At 46.5% G+C, this 23,614-nt stretch overlaps 1 protein-coding gene across 3 annotated transcripts in view; it reads left to right on the forward strand.

Annotated features, from left to right (window-relative positions):
* MSH3 (mutS homolog 3) overlaps positions 1–23,614 on the forward strand; it is a 534,775-nt gene that overhangs the window by 446,892 nt on the left and 64,269 nt on the right. For all 3 annotated transcript variants that reach the window (XM_063963915.1, XM_063963914.1, XM_063963916.1), the window contains one exon: positions 21,644–21,801. In XM_063963915.1, the coding sequence (XP_063819985.1) occupies positions 21,644–21,801 (158 nt within the window). The remainder of the gene's footprint in view (positions 1–21,643; positions 21,802–23,614) is intronic.

The following is a 23,614-nucleotide window of genomic DNA, read 5'->3' on the forward strand; positions in this document are numbered from 1 at the left end:
CTGTGTCATATACTTTACAGAAAACATTTTAGATTACTGTGTAGTCATCCCACTGCATTACTAAAAAAATAAAGCACCAATAGCATAACATTTAAAAGTAATGCAGCCAAAATACTTATATCTTATGAAATACAGTTGTGTCCCTATACACTGTGTATTGAGTCGTGTGTGTGTGTGTGTGCGCGCGCGTGCATGATGGGGGTCATTCCGACCCGTTTGCTCGCTGTTGTTTTTCGCAGCGGTGCGAACGGGTCGGTTCTGCGCGTACGCGGTGGATGCAATGCGCAGGCGCGTTGTTGCCCAGCGGTGGCCGTCGCTGGGCAACGACAAGAAGACCGAAGAAAGCGATCGCTACCGCGATCGCAAGAAGATTGACAGAAGGAAGGCGTTCCGGAGCGTCAACTGACCGTTTCCTGGGAGCGGTACGGCGAAAGCAGGCGTTTGCAGGGCGGGTGTCTGACGTCAATTCCGGGACCTGACAGGCTGAAGACATCGCAGCGGGTAAGTAACTCCAAAGCTACTCAGAAACTGCACAAAACGTTTTGGCACAGCTCGGCTGCACAAGCATTCGCAGCCTTGCTATGCAAAAATGCCCTCCCATATAGGCGGCGTCCAGTTGATCACAAAAGTTGCTATGTGCGATTAACTCGGAATGACCCCCAATGTGTATAAGTGCCACTTCTGCATGCATTAAGGATAGATAGCAGAGGCGGAACGTCCACTGGAGCAGCCAGTGAAATGCATCGGGGCCCGCAGTACTTGAGGGGCCCTCAACCAGCGGAAACGTCAGCAGGAACTATTACATGGCCACGCCTCTTCTGCATGAGACCACACCCTTTTTTCCAACACGTACTGAAGGTGCACGCTGTCCCTTTGTAAAGTATGGGAGGGCGCAAATTTATAGTTTGCAGGGGGTGCCGAACATCCTAGCACCGGCCCTGCCGGCACTTATCCCTTCTGCTCTCTAACACACATTTGTAATCTTGTATACTTTGTATTCAACTACATTCTCTTCCAATTACATTATAAAGCTGTCATCTGAGATGTACTGGGCAATTTCACGAACCCTCGACGGCCAGGTCATGGGATCGGGAAAATTAAACATGTTAAAAAACCTGATCCTGACCATTTTTAGGGAATCAGGCATTTTTAACATGTTTCATTTCCCAGACGGATCGCTGATCATTGCAGTCCGTCAGTCAGCGGGTCAGTGGTGCCAGCAGGCCGGGGAATCAGGGCATCGCGGTTGGTGATGTATGGTAGTCATTAGACAATCATAATGTAGTCATTTTTAACATGATTACATTATGAATAAAGTTGTTTTCATGACCATTCCACATTAAGGTGTTCACATTCTGAAATCCATCTGCTGTTGTTTTCATATCTGTATTTATTAGGTTTAGCTTGTCCCTGTTTATGTTTGCCCTGTTTTTTCCTGTTGTCTGGCATTGCACAGCACTCTGGCTTTTATCAATCTGCAATATTAAAAGAAGAAGAGCTTGATATTCCAGTCTCCTATGTTATTACCTAGCAGAGAAATGTGCTGCTGACTGCCTATGGGCGCGACCATGGGGGTCTTGTTCTTGTGAATTCTCAATTCCTGTCTCGTGATGGATCACTAGCTATTTATGCTATTACTCTGATATGCCCTATGACCTCTCTTAATTCCGGGACTGTCACACATCATGCCTAAGTCCAAAGCCAAGAAAAATACGTCTTCTGCGGAAATTTCCTCCTTTATTTCTAAAATGAAGCCTAGTTCCACCAAAATACCGGCCGTCCCACCGCCCGCCCCGGTTTCAGAATCTGAGGAAGATTCATCTGCCCCAGACCCCTCCATGAAAGATTGCATTTCCTCCATCCTGGCGGAGATGAAGTCGCTGAAACAAGCTTTTCATTCGGAGATCCATAAAGCCATCTCAGGGCTCAAGGCGGAAATATCTGATCTTGGGGCCCGCACTAATGACGCTGAACAAAAAATCGACGAAGTCATTGCTTTCCAGCAGGAACTGGAACACTCAGTCTACGTTATGCAGGAGGATATTTACTTGCTCCAAGACCAACAGGAAGACGCAGATAATCGCGCACGACGTAATAACTTGCGCATTAAACACATTCCGGAGTCGGTGGAACCAGCACAATTGGAAGATTTCCTCCTTAGATTTTTCCAACACCTCCTTCCGGACGTCCCGCGGGAACAGTTCCTCCTGGACAGGGCTCACCGGGCCTTGCGCCAAAAACCCTCGAATTCGTCCCCTCCAAGAGACGTAGTTCTACGATGTCATTACTTCAAAACCAAGGAAAAAATTCTAACAGCGGCCCGGAATAGAGACTTGTGTATATTTGACACCCACAAGCTAATGGTGTTTCAGGACTTATCCCCGACCACTCTTAAGAGGCGCTTCGACCTGCGGGAGTACACCCAAATCCTCAGGGAAAACCAAATTCGGTACAGATGGGGTTACCCTTTTGCCCTTATTGTGCAACTCGATGGGAAGAGACTGTTGGCACGTTCGAGGGAGGAGGCTCACCGGCTTCTTTCGCGACTCAACCTTTCCCCCCCGGAATCTGATAAACCTGACTCCACACGGGAAGCTCCAGTTCTTCAACGTACTCCAGTCTCACCCCTCCCGCAACGGGCGCCTCGACGCCTTTGGTTGACAGTCCCGGCAAAAACCTCTGTGAGACATGACCCTTCGTGAACATTTCTTCACAGCTGCACTGCCGGGTTACTATATGTTATTTTCTACTGTTATGTATACTAGCTTAGAGGTTTACGGGTTAATTTTTGCTACAGTGTTCATATATTTGAACATATGTTCTCTTTGTTCATAAGAGTCAAAAATGGTTCATTACGGTTAATTGTTGTTATGTCCCCTCAGGTCGCCTCCCCCCATATATTTGGTCGGTGGGCCCCTTGATTCTCAGGGCCATACCCCCCACCGAGCTAGTATAGTCAGTTTTGAGCATAGGGGAGAACTCCTCTCCCTTAATACCCCATACGGGAGCTCAAACATCCAGACCCGTACGACACGTACAATGGGTCATTGGCTCGGTACGTTATATTTGTTCATTTCTTTTCATTTTGCACTGTTCTTTATGTTTCTATCCTCCTTTTTTCCTTTTCTCTCTCTACCCCCCACTCCTCTCCTCTTCTCTCCCCCGTCCCTCAGGGAGATCATTTATGGGCCCTTTGGGCCATTAGAGTTATGTTTCCACCTGTCCAATCATGTCTGTTAACATAATATCCTATAATGTGAAGGGTCTCAATAGTCCCCAAAAGAGGACCAAACTATTTCTCTTTTTGAAACAGGTGGGGGGAGATCTGGTATTCCTCCAGGAGACACATTTTAAAGGTACTTCCCACCCTGAATTACGTTCCAAACGCCACCCTGTCGCCATACACGCCTGCGATCACTCCCAGAAGAAAAGAGGGGTCGCCATATTAATCCCCGCTCATCTACACTTAGAATCAGAAAAAATTGTTAGGGACAAGCGCGGAAGGTTCCTCATTATAGTAGGCAAGCTTAACAATGTCCCCATCACCTTGGTCAATATCTATGCCCCCAATGTCAATCAAGCCTCGTTTTTCGCCGCCTTAGATTCCAAAATTGCTCAGTGTAGGAAAGGTGACATTTTAATGGCAGGAGATTTCAACACTATTCTCCATCATAGTCTTGATCGCTCCAGCTCCCTGCCAACATCCCAGACCCATACACATACCCGCAACTCCCGAGCCCTGCAGTCCCTACTTAAAAATCACTTACTCTTCGATTCCTGGAGGGTTGTCGACCCCTTAGTTAAAGATTACACATTCTTTTCCCCAGTGCATAATCTATACACTAGAATTGACATGATTATGGTAGGAAGAGACCTCACTTCTCGAATCCAGAAATGCTGTATTCATCCAATTACGTGGTCTGACCATGCCCCGATATCCTTATCTTTGTCTGGGCTGGCCCGCACTCTTTCCCCCCCCTCTTGGTCCCTTAACGATGCCCTCCTCCAACAGACCGATGTGCCGCAACAAGTTACTCAGACATTGAATGATTACTTTAATGATAACCAAACCCCTGGTATATCGGACATGACCCTGTGGGAGGCGCATAAAGCGGTCCTTAGAGGCCATTTCATTCAGATCGCGGCCAGGCTCACCAAACAGCGCTCCCAAAAGATCTTAGAGCTCTCTGACCAACTCCACCTTCTGGAGGAGGTTCATAAGTCCTCTCTAAACCCTGCCGACTTAGACAAACTACTTAAAGTTAGGGGTGAACTTAATATGCTCTTGTCTCATAAGACTGAACAATGCCTTAGACGCCTCAACCAGATTTATTACGAAAAAGGGGATAAAGCAGACAAGATTTTGGCCAGGAAGTTGAGGGCTCAGATCTCCTCAAAAAATATCTTATCTATCCGCACCAAACAGGGAACACTAACACACGACCCCGACCGCATTCTGGGTGAATTCGAGGAATTTTATAAGCTATTATATAATACGGAGGCAGTCCCTTCGTCGTCCTCATCGAGATTCGAGGAGGGGATCAAATCCCTCTTAGATAAGTGTGACCTACCATCACTGAGCAGGTCGACAGTCTCTCAATTAGGCTCAGAAATAACTGTGGAAGAGTTAGATAACGCACTCAAAACTCAGAAATCTGGTAAAGCCCCTGGCCCTGACGGCATGTCAATTATGTATTACAAGAAATTTAAAGGGATTCTACTGCCCCATCTCTGTAGGCTCTTCAATGGCTTCCTCAAAGGTAACCCTCTATCACCCCGGGCTCTAGAGGCACGCATAGTTTTAATTCACAAACCTGGGAAGGACCCCAACTCCTGTGCTAGCTACCGCCCCATCTCTCTACTAAATAATGACATTAAAATCTTTGCCAAAATTCTCGCCCTGAGACTAAATTCAGTTCTCCCACGTCTGATCCATGCGGACCAGGTGGGCTTCATCCCAGGCCGACAAGCTAGGGACAATACCCGCAGAACCATTGACCTGGTCCACCTGGTCAATAAAGCTAAATTGCCCTCTGTCCTACTCTCGCTTGATGCGGAGAAGGCTTTTGATAAAATACTTTGGCCTTTCATGTTCGCTACCTTGCGTAGGTTCGGCCTGGGAGGAAGCCTACTTCAGGGTATACAGGCACTCTACTCCAACCCTTCTGCCAGGGTCCGGGTTAATGGTAAAGACTCTTCCCTCTTCCAAATCAATAACGGTACGCGCCAGGGGTGCCCCCTATCTCCGTTAATTTTTGCCATGACCATCGAACCCTTGGCGTGCATGGTTAGGGCTAATCCTGATATTAAGGGCATCACTGTAGGCGATGAGGAGTTCAAACTGTCATTATTTGCAGACGATGTTCTGTTAACTCTGTCTTCACCTAATATTTCTATCCCCAACCTATTTAAAACCCTATCATTATATTCACATTATTCGGGATACCGTATTAACTATTCTAAATCGGAGGCCCTCCCTTTGCATCTCAATGAGGATACCAGATCTCTCCTAGCTGCTAACTTTAATTTCGCCTGGCGCTCCAAAAAAATTAAATACCTAGGCGTGTTCATCACAAACTCCTACGACTCCCTATACTCAGAGAACTTCCCAGCCTTATTTAAGTGTATAGAGTCGGACCTTCGGGCGTGGGACAAGCAGATTATAGCCTGGTTCGGACGGATAGTCTCAGTAAAGATGAACATCCTACCCAGGCTCTTATACCTGATTCAAACAATTCCCATACGCATTCCCGCTGAGGCCTTAGGCCGAATGCAGAGACTCTTCCTAAAATTCATATGGTCAGGCAAGCCTCCTAGAATTAAGACCTCTACTTTGGTACGTGACCCACTAGCTGGAGGCAGAGGTTTGCCGGACATTCGCAAATATTATCACGCAACTCACCTAAGCCAGGCTGTCGCCTGGTTTTCCCCAGCGCCCCATCTACCCTGGATTCGAATTGAGCGGCTAGCAGCCGGGGTTTCCACTTTGGTATCCCTACTAACGCCGACCAAGTCAGTCCAGACAAGGCAAACATGCCTCCCCCCCACTAAATTTACCTGCTCCCTGTGGTGTTTCTGCATTCGGCATTATGGTTTATCCACTTTCCCCTCGCCCATTACTTCCATTTGGGACAATCAAGATTTCCCCCCTGGTTCCACCTTACGGTCCCACCCATGGTTCCACCTGAGCCCGCGCCCGGGACTGGTGTTTGACTTCATAGAGGGTTCCTCCTGGCGCTCCCTGCAGTCCCTACGGGACAAATATGATATCCCCCAACCTGTATTTTATGAGTATTTACAAATTCGTTCTTTCCTAAGCTCCCTCTCAAAATCCCAAGTCATACGTCAACTTACCCCCTTGGAACGTTTGTGTATTTATTCTCCTATGCGACAGGGTATTATCTCCATACTTTATGGCTTACTACGTTCTCTGAAAGCAGCGAACATACTTCCCCATGAGCGTAAATGGGAACAGGACCTTGGCCCACCCCCTGCAGAGGACTCATGGGAAATCATCAGGCAAAACGTAGCCCAGTCCTCAATTTCCTCCTTAGTGAAGGAAAATTCTTATAAAGTCTATACTAGATGGTATCGGGTCCCAGCAACACTGCATAAGATTTTTCCCGGGTCATCCCCATTATGTTGGCGCGGATGTGGCCAGACTGGAGACTTTAAGCACATCTGGTGGTCTTGCCCCAAAATATGCGCGTTTTGGGCACAGGTGGAAACCCTCATTGGTTCCATTTTCCACTCGCGAGTAGTATTGGGCCCTTGGTCGGCCCTCCTGGGCCTACCTCTCCCCAACTTTGACATCCAGGCGAGTAACCTGGTACTCCAAATTCTACACGCCGCTAGATGTGTGATAGCTAAAACTTGGAAAAAAACCATTACCCCCCCTAGGAGCATGTTGATAGCCAAAATATGGCATATTTCCATGATGGAGAAAATCACGGCCTCTTTACGGGACAGGTCAGAGAAATATAGGAGAATATGGGACCCATGGTTCACCTATACTACGCCCTCTAATGCCGGAGTGTGACTCCCTCCGTCATATGGTTCTCAATAAGCAAAAGAAGTAATATACTGTCCACAGTTATAAATCTGGTAAAGAGTCCAGTTAGGAGGTGCTACCTCCCTTGACATGGTTTTACCCTGTATGTATGTTACTATGATGATCCCCCACTCTCCCCCACCCCCCCCCCGTCCCTTCTCCCCCTCTCTCTCTTATTCTCTTCTTTTCTTTTCTCCTTCTATCCTTCTCTTTATTTTTAAGTTAAACACAAAAAATTGCTGTCGATATATATATATATGGTTGCGATGATGTACTTCCCTGTTGATGCTACAATTGGTTATTCCCCACGGGATAACGTGTATGTAATTTTGAATATCTCATTTGGAGTCATCATCTCCTGTTTGTCTTGTACCAGCATATTCGACTTCTCTTCAATAAAAATATATTTAAAAAAAAAAAAAAAAAGAAGAAGAGCTTAAAGTAGCCACTGACGCCATTTGCAACCGCCGTCATGTTTGGGTAACACCAGACCAGCATGAACCATTTGTTTTCTATTTAGTCTCTTAGGCACTTGGTGACACCTTAGGTTTGGGTTTACTTGGCTGTTCTCTTTTTGGAGCGCGGGTGTAGATTATTATTTCGCCATATAACTAGTCTGTACTCTGTAATAGCCAGCTTTATCAATACTGACTAGTTTTCCTTTTAACATTGTGTGATAATATTTCTTGTGTATAGTATTTTGATGAAGTTGTTTCTATTCCACACAGGATTGCTTTTCCAGCCACAGCTGACAATTTATGCACCAAACTGTAATGATAGCTTATAACATGTAATCTTTCTTTGGAACAACATCAGTGAATGGCCAGAAGCAAAACTAAATGTTTAGTGTTAAGTATAGCCCTTGGCTATACTGGTTTGGTAGTGTGAAAACAGTTAGTTACAAAACAATTGTCATACATAACCTTCCTATACTTTTACTGCATAGTCAGAGCCAGATTAAGGGGGGAGCCTGGGGGGGTACGTACCCCGGGCCCCCCTTTCCAAAAGGGCCCCCTGCCACACCACAGATCGGATCTCTCTTCCGATCCGATCTGTGGTGCTGTGCTCCCCGGCACCCGTCCTGACTGCAGCAGCGGCCGCACAGACAGGACAGCTGAGCTGAGCGACGGCTCAGCTGTCCAATAATGTATGAATGAAGCAGCCTGCGTGCCCAGCCAATGACTGAGCGGCAGGGTGCTTGATTCATACATTCATATATATTGGTAGATGCTCAATTAGCTTAGTGATATCATTCAGGTGCTCGAAAGGGAGGGGTATTTCTAAGCAAGAAAAAAAGGCATTTGTTTCCCCCAGCATCCTGAATGATAACCGTAACTGGATATAAATTCCACATAATAATAGAATTCAGAGATCTTCGTTACACATATTTGCGCAAATGTGTGAATAAGCCCCAAAGCCGCATCAAGGCGTCTCTGTATATTTGGGGTCCCTAGCGCTATATCTAGGTACAGGGTGTGGCACCCCAAAACACCAGCATAAGCCAGAAAGCCCAGCGTAGCATACCAGAGAGGTTCCTGCATTAGGAGGAGGTGCAGGCCCTGACATGCCACATGGAGCATTATGGGGTTGCTCCAAGGTAGGTAGCTCTTAGCTTAGACATATTGTAGTAAGGAGCCATTATCATATGTCTCCTTGCTGGTTAATCTTAGACCCAGATTGGGGTAATGGAGGTGTGAGGTGTGGTGCCTCTGGACTGGCTGAGCTGGATGGCCTTAGTGTGGCATACCTTTACATTCTACTAACACTTTTCACTTATTAATTTTTTAACACAATTTCTCTATTTTAATTGCATTTCGTTTTTGTACCACTTTCTCTATAGCTTCGGCTTCCTAAATACTAATTTATTAACACTATAGTTTTTTCACTGGTATGCTACGCTGGGCTTTCTGGCTTATGCTGGTGTTTTGGGGTGCCGCACCCTGCACCTAGATATAGCACTAGGGACCCCAAATATACAGAGACGCCTTGATGCGGCTTTGGGGCTTATTCACACATTTGCGCAAATATGTGTAACGAAGATCTCTGAATTCCATTATTATGTGGAATTTATATCCAGTTACGGTCATCATTCAGGGTGCTGGGGGAAACAAATCCCTTTTTTTTCTTGATTCATACATTATTGGACAGCTGAGCCGTCGCTCAGCTCAGCTGTCCAATAATGTATGCATAATGTATGTGTGGCCGCTGCTGCAGTGGGCACGGGAGTGCAGGGCAGGAGGTCCGCCGTGTGCTGCTTTGGGAGGCAAGTTTTATTAAGCTGCTGCTGTGTGTGTATATATAGATATATATATATATATATAGAGAGAGAGAGGTGTGTGTGTGTGTGTGTGTGTGTGTGTGTGTGTGTGTGTGTGTGTGTGTGTATATCTGCCTTCTCTTTAGTAGGGGCCCCACTGTCTTAAGTGCCCCGGGCCCCCCATGGTCTTAATCCGGCTCTGTGCATAGTGAATAAACAGCCATCATTTTCTTATCGTATCAGCTAGTTCGGGGATCTGTTCTCAGTAGATGGCAAAGTGCCTAATGGATATTACCGGGAACCACAGTAAATGAACTGATGCATAGTCTATTAATCTTACTGTCCTACATAGTATTCTTCGTTAGAAATAAGGCACATTTTCTTAATTAAATAAGCAATGTAACTTTAACCACATTATCATGCCAACTGTGAAATATTTTTCTTAATATAACAACCGGTACATTAAGTGCGTTGTTGTAAATATGTTTTGCATGGTAAAAAAAAAAAGAAAATGTGTAAAATGGCAGAAAGGTGAAGAAATTAGATAATTTAGTGCAGAGTTTCCCTAACTCCACCATTGCAGTACAGGTTTTAAGGATATCCATACATGCATTTAGATACTGTAGTTAAATCAAATTGACTGAGGTACTAAGTCACCTTTGCTCAAGCATGAATATCCTTAAAACCAGGACTGTGATGGCAGAGTTTGGGAAACTCTGTTTTAGTGCATCATGTATTTAATTGAATTATTGTAATTTGTCAAAAAAATTTAAAAGTATTGTTGCAGACTCTTGACTACATTTGGCGCATACATATATGCGTTTATATGCCAAAAGCACACCAATATTTTTTTTCATTATATTGAAGTATCTTGCCAGATGTTTAACTAAATATACACAGTATGCACGTCTGTCTTTTCTTTTTTTTTCTACAGAATTTGTATTTGTGCATTCAGAGTGCAAATTGTATCAAACGCTGAATAAGGCCTTACGGCCAGAGTGTTTTGTAACTTTTTTATCAGTAAAACTTAACACCCCGTAAACCTATCCTCTAATCGCGAAAATAGCCCCATTAATTGCGCCACATACTTTGCTAGTCACGACAAAACACTAGTACCTAGTACACTGTTTGCGAAGTTAAAATTGAGGAAAAAGTAGCACAATGAAGGAAAAAATTAGAGTTGAGCGAAAAGTACACAATCCAGATGAAACTGCCAAAAGACAGTTCTGATGTGAGTGACCCTAGCCATGCATTGTTTTGTATAATCTGCAACTTTATACCAATTCCATTGCAAAAAACTAATTACCTAGAGGTCTAATTCAGCATTGATCGTTATTCTGAGAAATTGCAGTTGTCTGCAACTAGTAGTGCGCCACCCTGACAGGAAGAAAAAACATCCTGTGCAAAATTGTGAATGCATCGCAATCCACTCGCAGATGCACACGCAATTTCCAGAACATCGAAGATTTTTTGCTGTCTGAGCAAATGTGCAGTAAATAGGTCGGAGGCTGTAACTAATCTGTAACGGAGACAGCCTGGAAGTGGTCTGCGCTGATCTCGGAGACCCTTCACTAAAACATCTGGGCATGCCTGGGTGAGGGCTTTGTAAGTGAGTGTGAGAAGCTTGAAATAGATTCTGAAAGGGAAGGGGAGCCAGTGAAGGTCTTGTAGGAGAGGAGAGGTGGACGTAGTGCGTTTGGTGAGGAAAATGAGCCAGGCAGCAGCATTGAGGATAGATTGGAGTGGAGAGTATTTGTCAGGAATGCCAGTCAGGAGGAGATTACAGTAGTCCAATCTGGAGATGACCAGTGAGTGGATAAGGGTCTTAGTAGCATCCTGGGTCAGAAAGGGTCTGATCCTGGAAATATTTTTTAGATGAAAATGGCAGGTTTGTGAGAGGTGCTGAATGTGTGGTTTGAAGGAGAGGGAAGAGTCAAGGATTACTCCAAGACGGCGCACTTGGGGGCTAGAGGAGATAATAGTGCCATCAATAGATAATGAGATTGTGAGAGGTGAGGTTATGCGGGAGGGAGGGAAGATGATCAGCTCAGTCTTAACATGTTAAGTTTAAGAAAGCGCTGGGACATCCAAACAGAGATAGCAGAGAGACAGGTGGAGATTTGAGTGAGGAGAGCAGGGGAGAGGTCCAGAGAGGAAAGATAGATTTGAGTGTCATCAGCATAGAGATGATGTTTGAAATCAAAAGAGCTAATGAGCTTACCTAGAGAGGATGTATAGAGGGAGAAAAGAAGAGGACCAAGGACAGAGCCTTGGGGTACACCTACAGTTAGTGGAAGTGAGGGGGAGGTGGAGTCATGAGAGGAGACAGAGAATGAACGGTCAGAGAGGTAGGAAGACAGCCAAGAGAGGGCAGTATCACGCAGACCAATGGAGTGAAGGATTTGCATTAGTAGAGGGTGGTCCAGAGTGTCAATAGCAGCAGAGAGATCAAGAAGAATAAGCAGAGAGTAATGGCCCTTAGATTTAGCATCATGGAGGTCATTGCAGACTATTGTAAGGGCAGTTTCAGTGGAGTGGAGAGGGCGGAAGCCAGACTGGAATGGGTCAAGCAGTGAGTGTGAGGAAAGGAAGGAAGGGAGGCGGTTGTAGACAATACGCTCAAGGAGTTTGGATGCAAAAGGGAGAAGAGAGATGGGTCGGTAGTTGGAGAGAGTGTTTGGATCAATGGTAGTTTTTTTAAGAATAGGAGCGATGAGTGCATGCTTGAAGGCAGAGGGGAGAGTGCCTGATGAGAAGGAGAAATTGAGAAGGTGGGAAAGATGGGAACAGGCAGAAGGAGAGAGGTAGCAGAGAAGGCAGGAGGGTATAGGGTCAAGAGGGGAGGTGGTGATGGGAGAGGAACGAATGAGGGCCATGACTTCCTCACCAGATGCATGGGAGAAAGCTTATAAGAGTTGGTGAGAGGGATGGGGAGGGGTGGAAAGTTATGGGAGGAGGCTGGTTGCTGATGGTCTGGTGTGATGTGATGTCCTGACGTATGGAGTCAATTTTGGACGTGAAGTAAGTGGCAAAGCAAAGAGTGAGGAGTGGAGACGAGGTGGCGGTGGGCAGAGGAGTGAGTTGAGAGTGGCAAAGAGGCGCCGTTGACTGGGAGGAGATGAGGTTCTTCAAGTATGACTGTTTAGCAAGGGAAAGTGCAGCACTGAAGGATGAGAGCATAGGTTTGAAATGGAGGAAGTCTGCCTTAGAGCGTGATTACCTCCAGTGTCGCTCAGCAGTATGTGAGCATTTTTGCAGATACAGGTTGAGTATCCCATATCCAAATATTCCGAAATACGGACTTTTTTGAGTGAGAGTGACATAGTGAAACCATTGTTTTTTGATGGCTCAATGTACACAAACTTTGTTTAATACTCCGTTATTAAAAATATTGTATTAAATGACCTTCAGGCTGTGTGTATAAGGTGTATATGAAACATAAATGAACTGTGTGCATTAAACAAAGTGTCTACATTCACAAAGTTATAAAAAATATTGGCTAAAATTACCTTCAGGCTGTGTGTATAAGGTGTATATGAAACATAAATGCATTCTGTGCTTAGACTTGGGTCCTATCACCATGATATCTCATTATGGTATGCAATTATTCCAAAATATGTAAAAATCCCATATCCAAAATACTTCTGGTCCCAAGCATTTTGGATAAGGGATACTCAACCTGTATCCGGTGCATTTGGTGTGCCAGGGTTGAGGTGTTAATTTGCGAGGGTGAATAGTGGTTGGTGGAACAACAGAGTCAAGAGCAGAAGTAAGGGATGCATTGTATATGGAAGTGGCTTGTTCAGGGCATGAGAGAGAGAATAGTAGAGAGAAGTGAGTCAAACAGGGAGGAAAGGAATGTGGTGTCAGTAGCCTCAATGTTACGCTTAGTGATGGTAGCCTTAGGAGGTAGAGATGGGGAAGCAGAGAGGGATAGGTTAAAGGAGAGCAGGTGGTGGTCCGAGAGGGTAAATAGGGAGTTGAAAAAAATCAGAAATATCACAACGGTGAGTGAAGACAAGATCCAGTGAGCTCCCATTAACATGGGAGAGTGAGGAGGTCCACTGGGAGAGACCAAGTGAAGAGGTGAGGTTAAGGAGTTTAGAGGCAGGGGATTGTGTGGGGATATCGATAGGAATGTTGAAATCACCTAGGATAATGGAGAGAATGTCAGAAGTGAGGAAGCCAGGAAGCAAAGTTGTCGATGAATTTGGAGGCAATGCCGGGGGGGTAAATGACAGCTACTCTAAGATGGACTGGTTGGAAGAGGCATATAGCATGGACCTCAAATGTAGAGAATGTAAGGGACGATTCTGGTGGTGTGAGTTGGTAGGAGTAACTAGAAGGTAAAAGGATCCCAACACCACCCCCATGGCGACCCCTAGGTCGGGGTGTGTGTGTGTGTGTGAATGTGAGGCCCCCAGCAGAGAGAGCAGCAGGAGAAGTAGTGTCAGAGGGTATAATACAGGTTTCAGTAATGGCTAGCAGGTACAGGGAGTTGGAAATGAAAAGGTCATGAGTGGGGACCAGTTTGTTAAAAACAGATATGGCATTCCAGAGGGCACAAGAGGAGTCTGTGGGAGAGATGTGGATGAGATTATCAGGGTTGCTGTAGTGGTGAGTTGAGATTATCTTTGAGGGCAAATATGATGGGAGAGTAGTGAAGGTGCGGGTGCCTGAGCCAGGAGGGGAAGCTGCATGAGGTGGGCAGGGAGAGGGACTTCAGTGTGATGTGAATGGGGGTGTATGGAGATAACTGGGAAGGGAGGGAGGGAGCAGGGCTGAGTTGTGGGTAGCAGGACCATGGAGCAGAGGTGATGAAAGTGGGGTAACAGGAAAGGAGGGGGAAGGGAACAGAGGGATGGAGGGGAGACGGAGGAGAGGAGGAGGTGTAGGAGACTAGAGGGGGAAGGATAGAGGTGTGAACAGGGGGCAAGACACATGATTAGGTACACTGAGTGATGTGGGGAGTAGAAGAAAACCTTGACATAGTGGTAAGTAGGTTGAGGGAAACTGGAAGTAGGAGAGGAGGCTGTAAGGGAATCAAAGCAGATGAGAAAAGCAGTGTAAGCTCAATGGGTGTAGATTTAGTTTGAAGTGGATCAAAAGCGTAGATAAAGTGGGTGCAGAAATGTATTTGGACTGGTAGAAATTAGAGGATTGTGAGAGGGTTAAAAAGCTATGGTAATTCTGAAAGGATTTTTAAGTGTTTGTTGGTAAAATTGCATTGGTGCAGCTGTGCATAAATAACAGATTACCAAAATACAGATAAAAGCATTTGGTGGTAAAATGGATGGTTGTTGAAATGTCCAAATAAGGTAGTTCTGTGCTATTTGATCAGATGCGACATTCAGGAGGTGAGTGATATGAAGAGTAAGTAACTCACATTTGATAGTAGTTTTTTCAGTTTTCTGTGTTTTGTTAGAATGGTGTGCTTCTGGTTTCCTTCTTTTTCACTTTGATGGAACGCTGCTATGTGTCAATTTTATTGCACTTTGATACAAATGCACTTCGATATTAAATGCACAGCCTATACAATAGAACTTAAGTAGAGGAATACTGCATGTGAAACTATTAATTGGAATCTACAACCACTCCCCACCCCCTAGAATGCCAGGCAGTACATTACCTTACAAAAACAAACCGCTATATCACATAGATAACAGTTGGGTCTATAACAATTCAAAAGTAAAGGGGGATACTCGCGGAGCGATATTCTAAGCAATCTGACTAGATTGCTTCGAATTTAAGCAGCATCGCTCCGTGTGTACCCCCTGCAGTGATAGCAATGCGCAGCCCCGCGCATCGCTATCGCTGGTGCTAGATTGGCCTGGCCTATAGAAGTATAATGCAGCAGAATATATTGGTGGTAGTAGTTACCTAGAAATCTCAGTCTGGCCTATAGAAGTATAATGCAGCAGAATATGTTGGTGGTAGTAGTTACCTAGCAATCTCAGTCTAGTTTATAGAAGTATAATGCAGCAGAATATGTTGGTAGTAGCTGAATGCTACGCATGCGCAGTAGTACGATAATCACTCAATTTCCAAATTCTCTTAATAGCGTTACATGCAAAATTAGGCCCCAAAAATTCTGGAAACAGAAGCACGCTGGGAGTACCCGGCATGGGAATCATGGCAATGGTTACTGTACAGTGGGGACAATCACAAGGTTACATTCGATGTCAGTCCAGCATTAGTTTTTGTCAAATTTCATATAACTTTACATTTAATATATACCATCGATGGACTATGAATTTTTAGAGTTTGCTTGCAAGAATCAGTCATCTTCATGTGGCAGTGGTACCCAGAGCCCCGTTCCTTACTAGGGGAAGGAGGTGTGGGGCTGCAAAAAGGGATACTAGTGCATACCTCCGCACATGCACAGAAGGCTAATACATAGTGATAAGTAACACTGCTTCTTCTGTAGCAGCGTTCAGGGACTACGGGGTCTATTGCTTTTCAGGGGACCTGTTCCCACAGCAGGGCGATAATGAATTGCTCCAGTCATTAAGTATCCACTGCCACACATTGCAAAAAGTTGGATACTTAATTAGCATCCAATGATGAATAGTCCCCTTTAAAAAATAAAAACTATTTTTACAACAGAGAATTATTTACTTGAGATAACTGGGTGGAAAGCATGCATTTGAAAGGAGGTGAGGGGAGGTGCTCTGCCCTCTTTTCCAAGGAGAAGGATTAAATTCATCACCACCTATGAGATCTCAGAGATAGTCTCATCTCCATACTTATAATAGGATGTTCTCCGTAACTTCCAGATTCACTTATTTGGGAAGCCCGTTTATAGATACACTTCCACCAAGTGTGTAGCACCATAGGTGCAGGTAGTGCTGCTGCTATGGGGTCTAGAGCTGAGGTGCTCTGCTTTCCTGTCAAGATTACATGTGTTCTACAGATGTGTCCATTTAAACGCTGGCATCGCAGCTCACAGGTCCCGTTATAGTGGGGTGTACACTCTCGCAATACATAGACTGCAGTGGGAGGTGGAGTGCGCATGCGTCCACTTCCTATTGATTTCTATAGAAGCAGTCAGCGATGTGTATGCACGCAGCAGGCCGCCCTGCGTACGCATCGCGACCCTGCTATAAGCAGCAAAGCTGTAGCGGGATACATCTGTATACATTTTTCACCATTGATAGATACATTGGGGCACTTACAAACTTTTGCCTTGGGGCCTACTATATATGAATCTTGCACTAACTACCAGTCCCCATGAATAGTCTCTGTGAAATGCAATTAGCACCTGTCCTCATAGTATTTGCTCAATTCCTGAAATAGTATAATATGGGGTGGCTCAGTCTACATTTCCTCTCTTATCCTTCTGTTTGAATGTGCTATGGTCGTATATTCAGTACATTAAATGCAACCGGCATTAATTCCAAGCAAATATTCCTTATACAAACGTGTTTATATTAGGTACATAAATAGTGCATTGAATAATTTTATGCCTACTGAGTGTAATAAGAAATAAAGTTATATTGATTATGCTTAGGAATGATCGAGTGTAGGTTACCCTCTATTTGCAGTATATGGTTCTGATTCAGAGGCGGACGCAGTGTACACAGCAGCTGTGTCTTTGGACTGTGTATGCTAATGTTTTAGTAGGTGTTTTGTGTAAAGAGACGCCTACTGCAGCTTCTGTGATCCGCTGCTGTGTCCGAGTACATTTCATCGGATCATCTGCAAAAACATTGGCCATCTGAGTAACCTGTAAGTTACACAGGATGGCGGGTGTCTTCACTTTGCCAGGAAATCTGTACCAGGAAGACCCAGACCCTGGCCTCGGAACACCTACAAGATCGGGACGACGCACCTCCTTTTTGTATTGCTGTCCCCGTCACGCCACCCAAATGGCCGCAGCGTATGGGCAGTACTGATCCTGTGCATGTACAGATCTCTCACCATAAGTCTTGTACGGAAACCATCGGGTTTGCATACAACACTGAATCAGGCCCTGTATCCTGTGGACTTCATTTAACTATCACTAAAATTGCAATGTGTCTTTAAATAGTAATATATTGTGAGCAACATTAATACCTTACTAGGGAGAGCTCAGCAGTTTATATGTTATGCTAGTTGTGTCTTTTATGGAAGTCTTTCTTAAGGCTGTGGACCTACACCTTGGAATCTGCTTAGCAGGCAAATAGGCGCACTAGTGTTTACATAGACACTGTTGGTGACAGGTTTTGCAGTTTGTGAAACACCCTATGAGTGTCTCAGGCAAGGCTGTCAGGTCCGCCAAAGGTTTCTTCAGGCACTAATGTGGCCGCTTCTTGCATGAACAGCCTATAAGGTTATAATTACCCCACACCACGTCGCCAGGCTGCATATATAGCATCTTGTGCTCACAGCCTTGGAGGTGTTTGGCTGTGCAAACCAACAGGAAGCTGTTGGTCTGTGTGTCACTTGCAGTGATGTGGCTGGAGATTCTTCACTGGAGGCTCAGCTCTTTTGTACCTGCGTCATACCTTAAGTGGAGGCCCAGCTATTTTGTAAGTTGTCAGTCTGTTTGTGACAATAGTGTCTGTGTTTTAAACATTTTTCTCTGACGTCCTAGTGGATGCTGGGGACTCCGTAAGGACCATGGGGAATAGACGGGCTCCGCAGGAGACTGGGCACTCTAAAAGAAAGATTTGGTACTATCTGGTGTGCACTGGCTCCTCCCTCTATGCCCCTCCTCCAGACCTCAGTTAGATTTCTGTGCCCGGCCGAGCTGGATGCACACTAGGGGCTCTCCTGAGCTCCTAGAAAGAAAGTATATGTTAGGTTTTTTATTTTACAGTGAGACCTGCTGGCAACAGGCTCACTGCAACGAGGGACTAAGGGGGAGAAGAAGCGAACCTACCTGCTTGCAGCTAGCTTGGGCTTCTTAGGCTACTGGACACCATTAGCTCCAGAGGGATCGACCGCAGGACCCGTCCTTGGTGTTCGTTCCCGGAGCCGCGCCGCCGTCCCCCTTACAGAGCCAGAAGCAAGAAGATGGTCCGGAAAATCGGCGGCAGAAGACTTCAGTCTTCACCAAGGTAGCGCACAGCACTGCAGCTGTGCGCCATTGCTCCTCATACACACTTCACACTCCGGTCACTGAGGGTGCAGGGCGCTGGGGGGGCGCCCTGAGCAGCAATAAAATCACCTTGGCTGGCAAAATAACCACAATATATAGCCCCAGAGGCTATATATGTGGTAATTACCCCTGCCAGAATACAGAAAAAAGCGGGAGAAAAGTCCACCGAAAAAGGGGCGGAGCCATCTCCCTCAGCACACTGGCGCCATTTCTCCCTCACAGTTCCGCTGGAAGGAAGCTCCCTGACTCTCCCCTGCAGTCTACACTACAGAAAAGGGTAAAAAAGAGAGGGGGGGCACAAAATTGAGGCGCAGTAAATATTATAGCAGCTATAGGGGACATAATTCAGTTAGTCCCTGCATTATATAGCGCTCTGGTGTGTGCTGGCATACTCTCTCTCTCTGTCTCCCCAAAGGGCTTTTGTGGGGTCCTGTCTCCTTTAAGAGCATTCCCTGTGTGTGTGTGCGGTGTGTCGGTACGGCTGTCGACATGTTTGATGAGGAGACTTATGTGGAGGCGGAGCAGATGCCTATAAATATGATGTCACCCCCTGCGGGGCAGACACCTGAGTGGATGGACTTATGGAAGGAATTACGTGCAAGTGTCGACTCCTTACATAAAAAATTTGACGACATGCCAAATGCGGGACAGCCGGCTTCTCAGCTCGTGCCTGCCCAGGCAATTCAAAGGCCATCAGGGGCTCTAAAACGCCCACTACCTCAGATGGCAGACACAGATGTCGACACGGATACTGATACCAGTGTCGACGACGATGAGTCAAATTTAATGTCCACTAGGGCCATTCGTTGCATGATTGAGGCAATGAAAGAGGTATTACACATTTCTGATATAAACCCAGGTACCTCAAAAAAGGGTATTATGTTTGGGGAGAAAAAACTACCAATAGTTTTTCCCCCATCTGAAGAATTAAATGAAGTGTGTGAAGAAGCGTGGGCTTTCCCCGATAAAAAATTGGTGATTTAAAAAAAATTACTAATGGCGTTCCCTTTCTCGCCAGAGGATAGGACACGTTGGGAAACTCCCCCTAAGGTGGATAAAGCGCTCACACGTTTGTCTAAAAAGGTGGCACTACCGTTTCCGGATACGGCCGCCCTAAAGGAACCTGCTGATAGAAAGCAGGAGGCTATCCTAAAGTCTATATATACACACACTGGTGTTATACTGAGATCAGCTATTGCTTCAGCGTGGATGTGCAGCGCTGCTGCTGCTTGGTCAGATTCCCTGTCGGAAAATATTGACACCCTAGACAGGGACACTATATTGCTAACCGTAGAGCATATAAAAGACTCAGTCTTGTACATGAGAGATGCACAGAGGGAGATCTGCCGGCTGGCATCTAGAATAAGTGCATTGTCCATTTCTGCTAGGAGAGGCTTATGGACTCGGCAGTGGACAGGGGATGCAGATTCTAAAAGGCACATGGAAGTTTTGCCTTATAAGAGTGAGGAGTTATTCGGGGATGGTCTCTCAGACCTTGTTTCCACAGCAACAGCTGGGAAGTCAGCATTTTTGCCCCATGTCCCCTCACAGCCTAAGAAAGCGCCGTATTATCAGGTACAGTCCTTTCGACCCCAGAAAAACAGGCGGGGAAAAGGCGGGTCCTTTCTGTCTAGAGGCAGAGGAAGGGGAAAAAATCTGCAACACACAGCAGGTTCCCAGGAACAAAAGTCCTCCCCCGCTTCTTCCAAATCCACCGCATGACGGTGGGGCTCCACAGGCGGAGCCAGGTACGGTGGGGGGCCGCCTCAAAAATTTCAGCGATCAGTGGCTTCGCTCACGGGTGGATCCCTGGATCCTTCAAGTAGTATCTCAGGGGTACAAGCTGGAATTCGAGGCGCCTCCCCCCCGCCGTTTCCTCAAATCGGCCTTACCGACAACTCCCTCGGGCAGGGAGGCTGTACTAGAGGCAATTCACAAGCTGTATTCCCAGCAGGTGATAGTCAAGGTACCCCTACTTCAACAAGGACGGGTTACTATTCCACACTGTTTGTGGTACCGAAACCGGACGGTTCGGTGAGAAACATTTTAAATTTGAAATCCTTGAACACATACATAAAAAGATTCAAGTTCAAGATGGAATCGCTCAGGGCGGTTATTGCAAGCCTGGACGAGGGGGATTACATGGTATCCCTGGACATCAAGGATGCTTACCTGCATGTCCCAATTTACCTTCCTCACCAGGAGTACCTCAGATTTGTGGTACAGGATTGCCATTACCAATTCCAGGCACTACCGTTTGGACTGTCCACGGCACCGAGGGTGTTTACCAAGGTAATGGCAGAAATGATGATACTCCTTCGAAAAAAGGGAGTTTTAATTATCCCGTACTTGGACGATCTCCTAATAAAGGCGAGGTCCAGGGAGCAGTTACTGGTCGGAGTAGCACTATCTCGGGAAGTGCTACAACAGCATGGCTGGATTTTAAACATTCCAAAGTCACAACTGGTTCCTTCCACACGCTTACTGTTCCTGGGGATGATTCTGGACACAGAACAGAAAAAAGTGTTTCTCCCGCAGGAGAAAGCCAAGGAGCTGTCATCTCTAGTCAGAGACCTCCTAAAACCAAAACGGGTATCGGTGCATCACTGCACACGAGTCCTGGGAAAAATGGTGGCTTCATACGAAGCAATTCCATTCGGCAGGTTCCATGCAAGGACCTTCCAGTGGGACCTCTTGGACAAGTGGTCGGGATCGCATCTTCAGATCCTTACGGAGTCCCCAGCATCCACTAGGACGTCAGAGAAAATAAGAATTTACTCACCGGTAATTCTATTTCTCGTAGTCCGTAGTGGATGCTGGGCGCCCATCCCAAGTGCGGATTGTCTGTATATAGTTATTGCCTAACTAAAGGGTTATTGTTGAGCCATCTGTTGAGAGGCTCAGTTATATTTCATACTGTTAACTGGGTATAATATCACGAGTTATACGGTGTGGCTGGTATGAGTCTTACCCGGGATTCAAAATCCTTCCTTATTGTGTCAGCTCTTCCGGGCACAGTATCCTAACTGAGGTCTGGAGGAGGGGCATAGAGGGAGGAGCCAGTGCACACCAGATAGTACCAAATCTTTCTTATAGAGTGCCCAGTCTCCTGCGGAGCCCGTCTATTCCCCATGGTCCTTACGGAGTCCCCAGCATCCACTACGGACTACGAGAAATAGAATTACCGGTGAGTAAATTCTTATTATCTTCTTAACTGCTAGAACACTTAAATTGGCTTTTCATTTTTTTGTAGGCAGACTCGGAGAGAGTGATGATTATCACTGGGCCGAACATGGGTGGAAAGAGCTCGTATATCAAGCAGGTAGCTCTCATCACTATCATGGCACAGATAGGCTCTTATGTCCCCGCAGAAGAAGTCACTATTGGTGTTGTGGATGGAATTTTTACAAGGTACAGTAAAAAGTGCAAAACTCTAAGAACATGTGCTGAAGAGGAAAAAAAGATTGAGATTATAATGTAAACTAGTACTATATGTGGTCTAATTAGGACAGACGATACTGTACTTCCTTTCAATACTCTGAATAGAAATCGTACCACCATTAGGAGTACTATGTTTAGAAACTCTTTGACATCTTGGAAACTTTCATCAGTTCTTCAACTTTGACGCCATATTTATACATACATCTTTAATACCACTTTAAACGAACGCTAAGCGTGTTTTATATAAGTTTAGAGGAGGATGGTTCCACCCAGGGCCTGATTAGCAATGGGGAGGATGGAGCTGCGGTCCTGGTCCGGCGCGTCCTCCTGGTCCTCGTCTTCCTGTTCTGACATGTCCTCCTGGTCCAATACGCCATCCTTATCCGACACGTACTCCTGCTCTGGTACGGCCACGTTTTCCTGGTCCAACGTGTCCTTCTGGTCCAACTCGCCAACCTGGACCGACTCATACTCCTGGTCCGACACGTCCTTATACTCCTGGTCCGACACGTCCTTGTACTCCTGGTCCGACACGTCCTTGTACTCCTGGTCCGACACGTCCTTGTACTCCTGGTCCGACGCGTCTTACTCAACCTTGTCGTCCTGGTATGACGCGTCTTACTCAACCTCTTGGTCCGACGCGTCTTACTCAACCTCTTGGTCCGACGCGTCTTACTCAACCTCTTGGTCCGACGCGTCTTACTCAACCTCTTGGTCCGACGCGTCTTACTCAACCTCTTGGTCCGACGCGTCTTACTCAACCTCTTGGTCCGACGCGTCTTACTCAACCTCTTGGTCCGACGCGTCTTACTCAACCTCTTGGTCCGACGCGTCTTCTGCGTTCTTCTGGTCCGACACGTCCTCGTCTTTTTGGTACGATGCGTGTTTCTGGTATAATGCGGCGTCCTGGCCCAACGCACCCTCCTCGCCCGACGCGTCCTTGTCCTGGTCCGACACGTCCTCGTCTTTCTGATAAGATGCGTCCTCCTGGTCTGACGCATATTCCTGGTCCGACGTCTCCTTCACGTCCTCCTGGTCCGACACATCCTCCTCTTCCAGCACATCCTCCTCGTACTCTTGGCCCGATACATCCTCCTGGTCCGACTAGTCCTCCATGTCCTTTTTTTGCAGTGCTTCCACTTGTTCCTCCTTGGTCTCGTTCTTTCTTTGACGTATTCTCCTGTTCCTCTTCCACTTGTTCGACGTATCCGACGCGTCCTCCTGGTCCAACACGCCATTCTGGTCCGACGTGTCCTCTTGGTCCGCCGCGTCCTTTTGGTTTGATGCATCCTCCTGGTCCAACGTGTCCTCCTGATCCGACACGTCCTCCTAGTCCTCATACGTTCTCATGTCCTCTTTGTAGTCCTGGTCCAGTGCGTCCTTGTGGTCTTGGCCCGACGTGTCCTCCTAGCCCGACGTGTTCTCGTCATCCACCTGTTGGTCCGACGTGTCCTCCTGGCCCAACGCGTCCTCCTCGTCCACCTCCTTGTCCTCGTCCTCTTAGTTCGACGCGTCCTCCTGGTCCGATGTGTCCTCGTCCTCTTGGTCTGACGCGTCCTCCTGATCCTCGTCGTTTTGGTCCGATGCATCCTCCTCGCCCTCTTGGTCTGACGCGTCCTCCTAGGCCGACACATCCTTTTGGTCCGTCGCGTCCTCCTAGTCCTCGTCCTCTGGGTCTGACGCATCCTCTTGGTCCGTTGCATCCTCTTGGTCCGACGTGTACTTCTGGTCCTTGTCCTCTTGGTCCGACGCGTCCTCCTGGTCCTCTTCCTCTTCGTCCGAC

The sequence above is a fragment of the Pseudophryne corroboree genome, chromosome 1 (assembly GCF_028390025.1).
Source record: "Pseudophryne corroboree isolate aPseCor3 chromosome 1, aPseCor3.hap2, whole genome shotgun sequence".
In the NCBI taxonomy this organism is placed as follows: Eukaryota; Metazoa; Chordata; class Amphibia; order Anura; family Myobatrachidae; genus Pseudophryne; species Pseudophryne corroboree.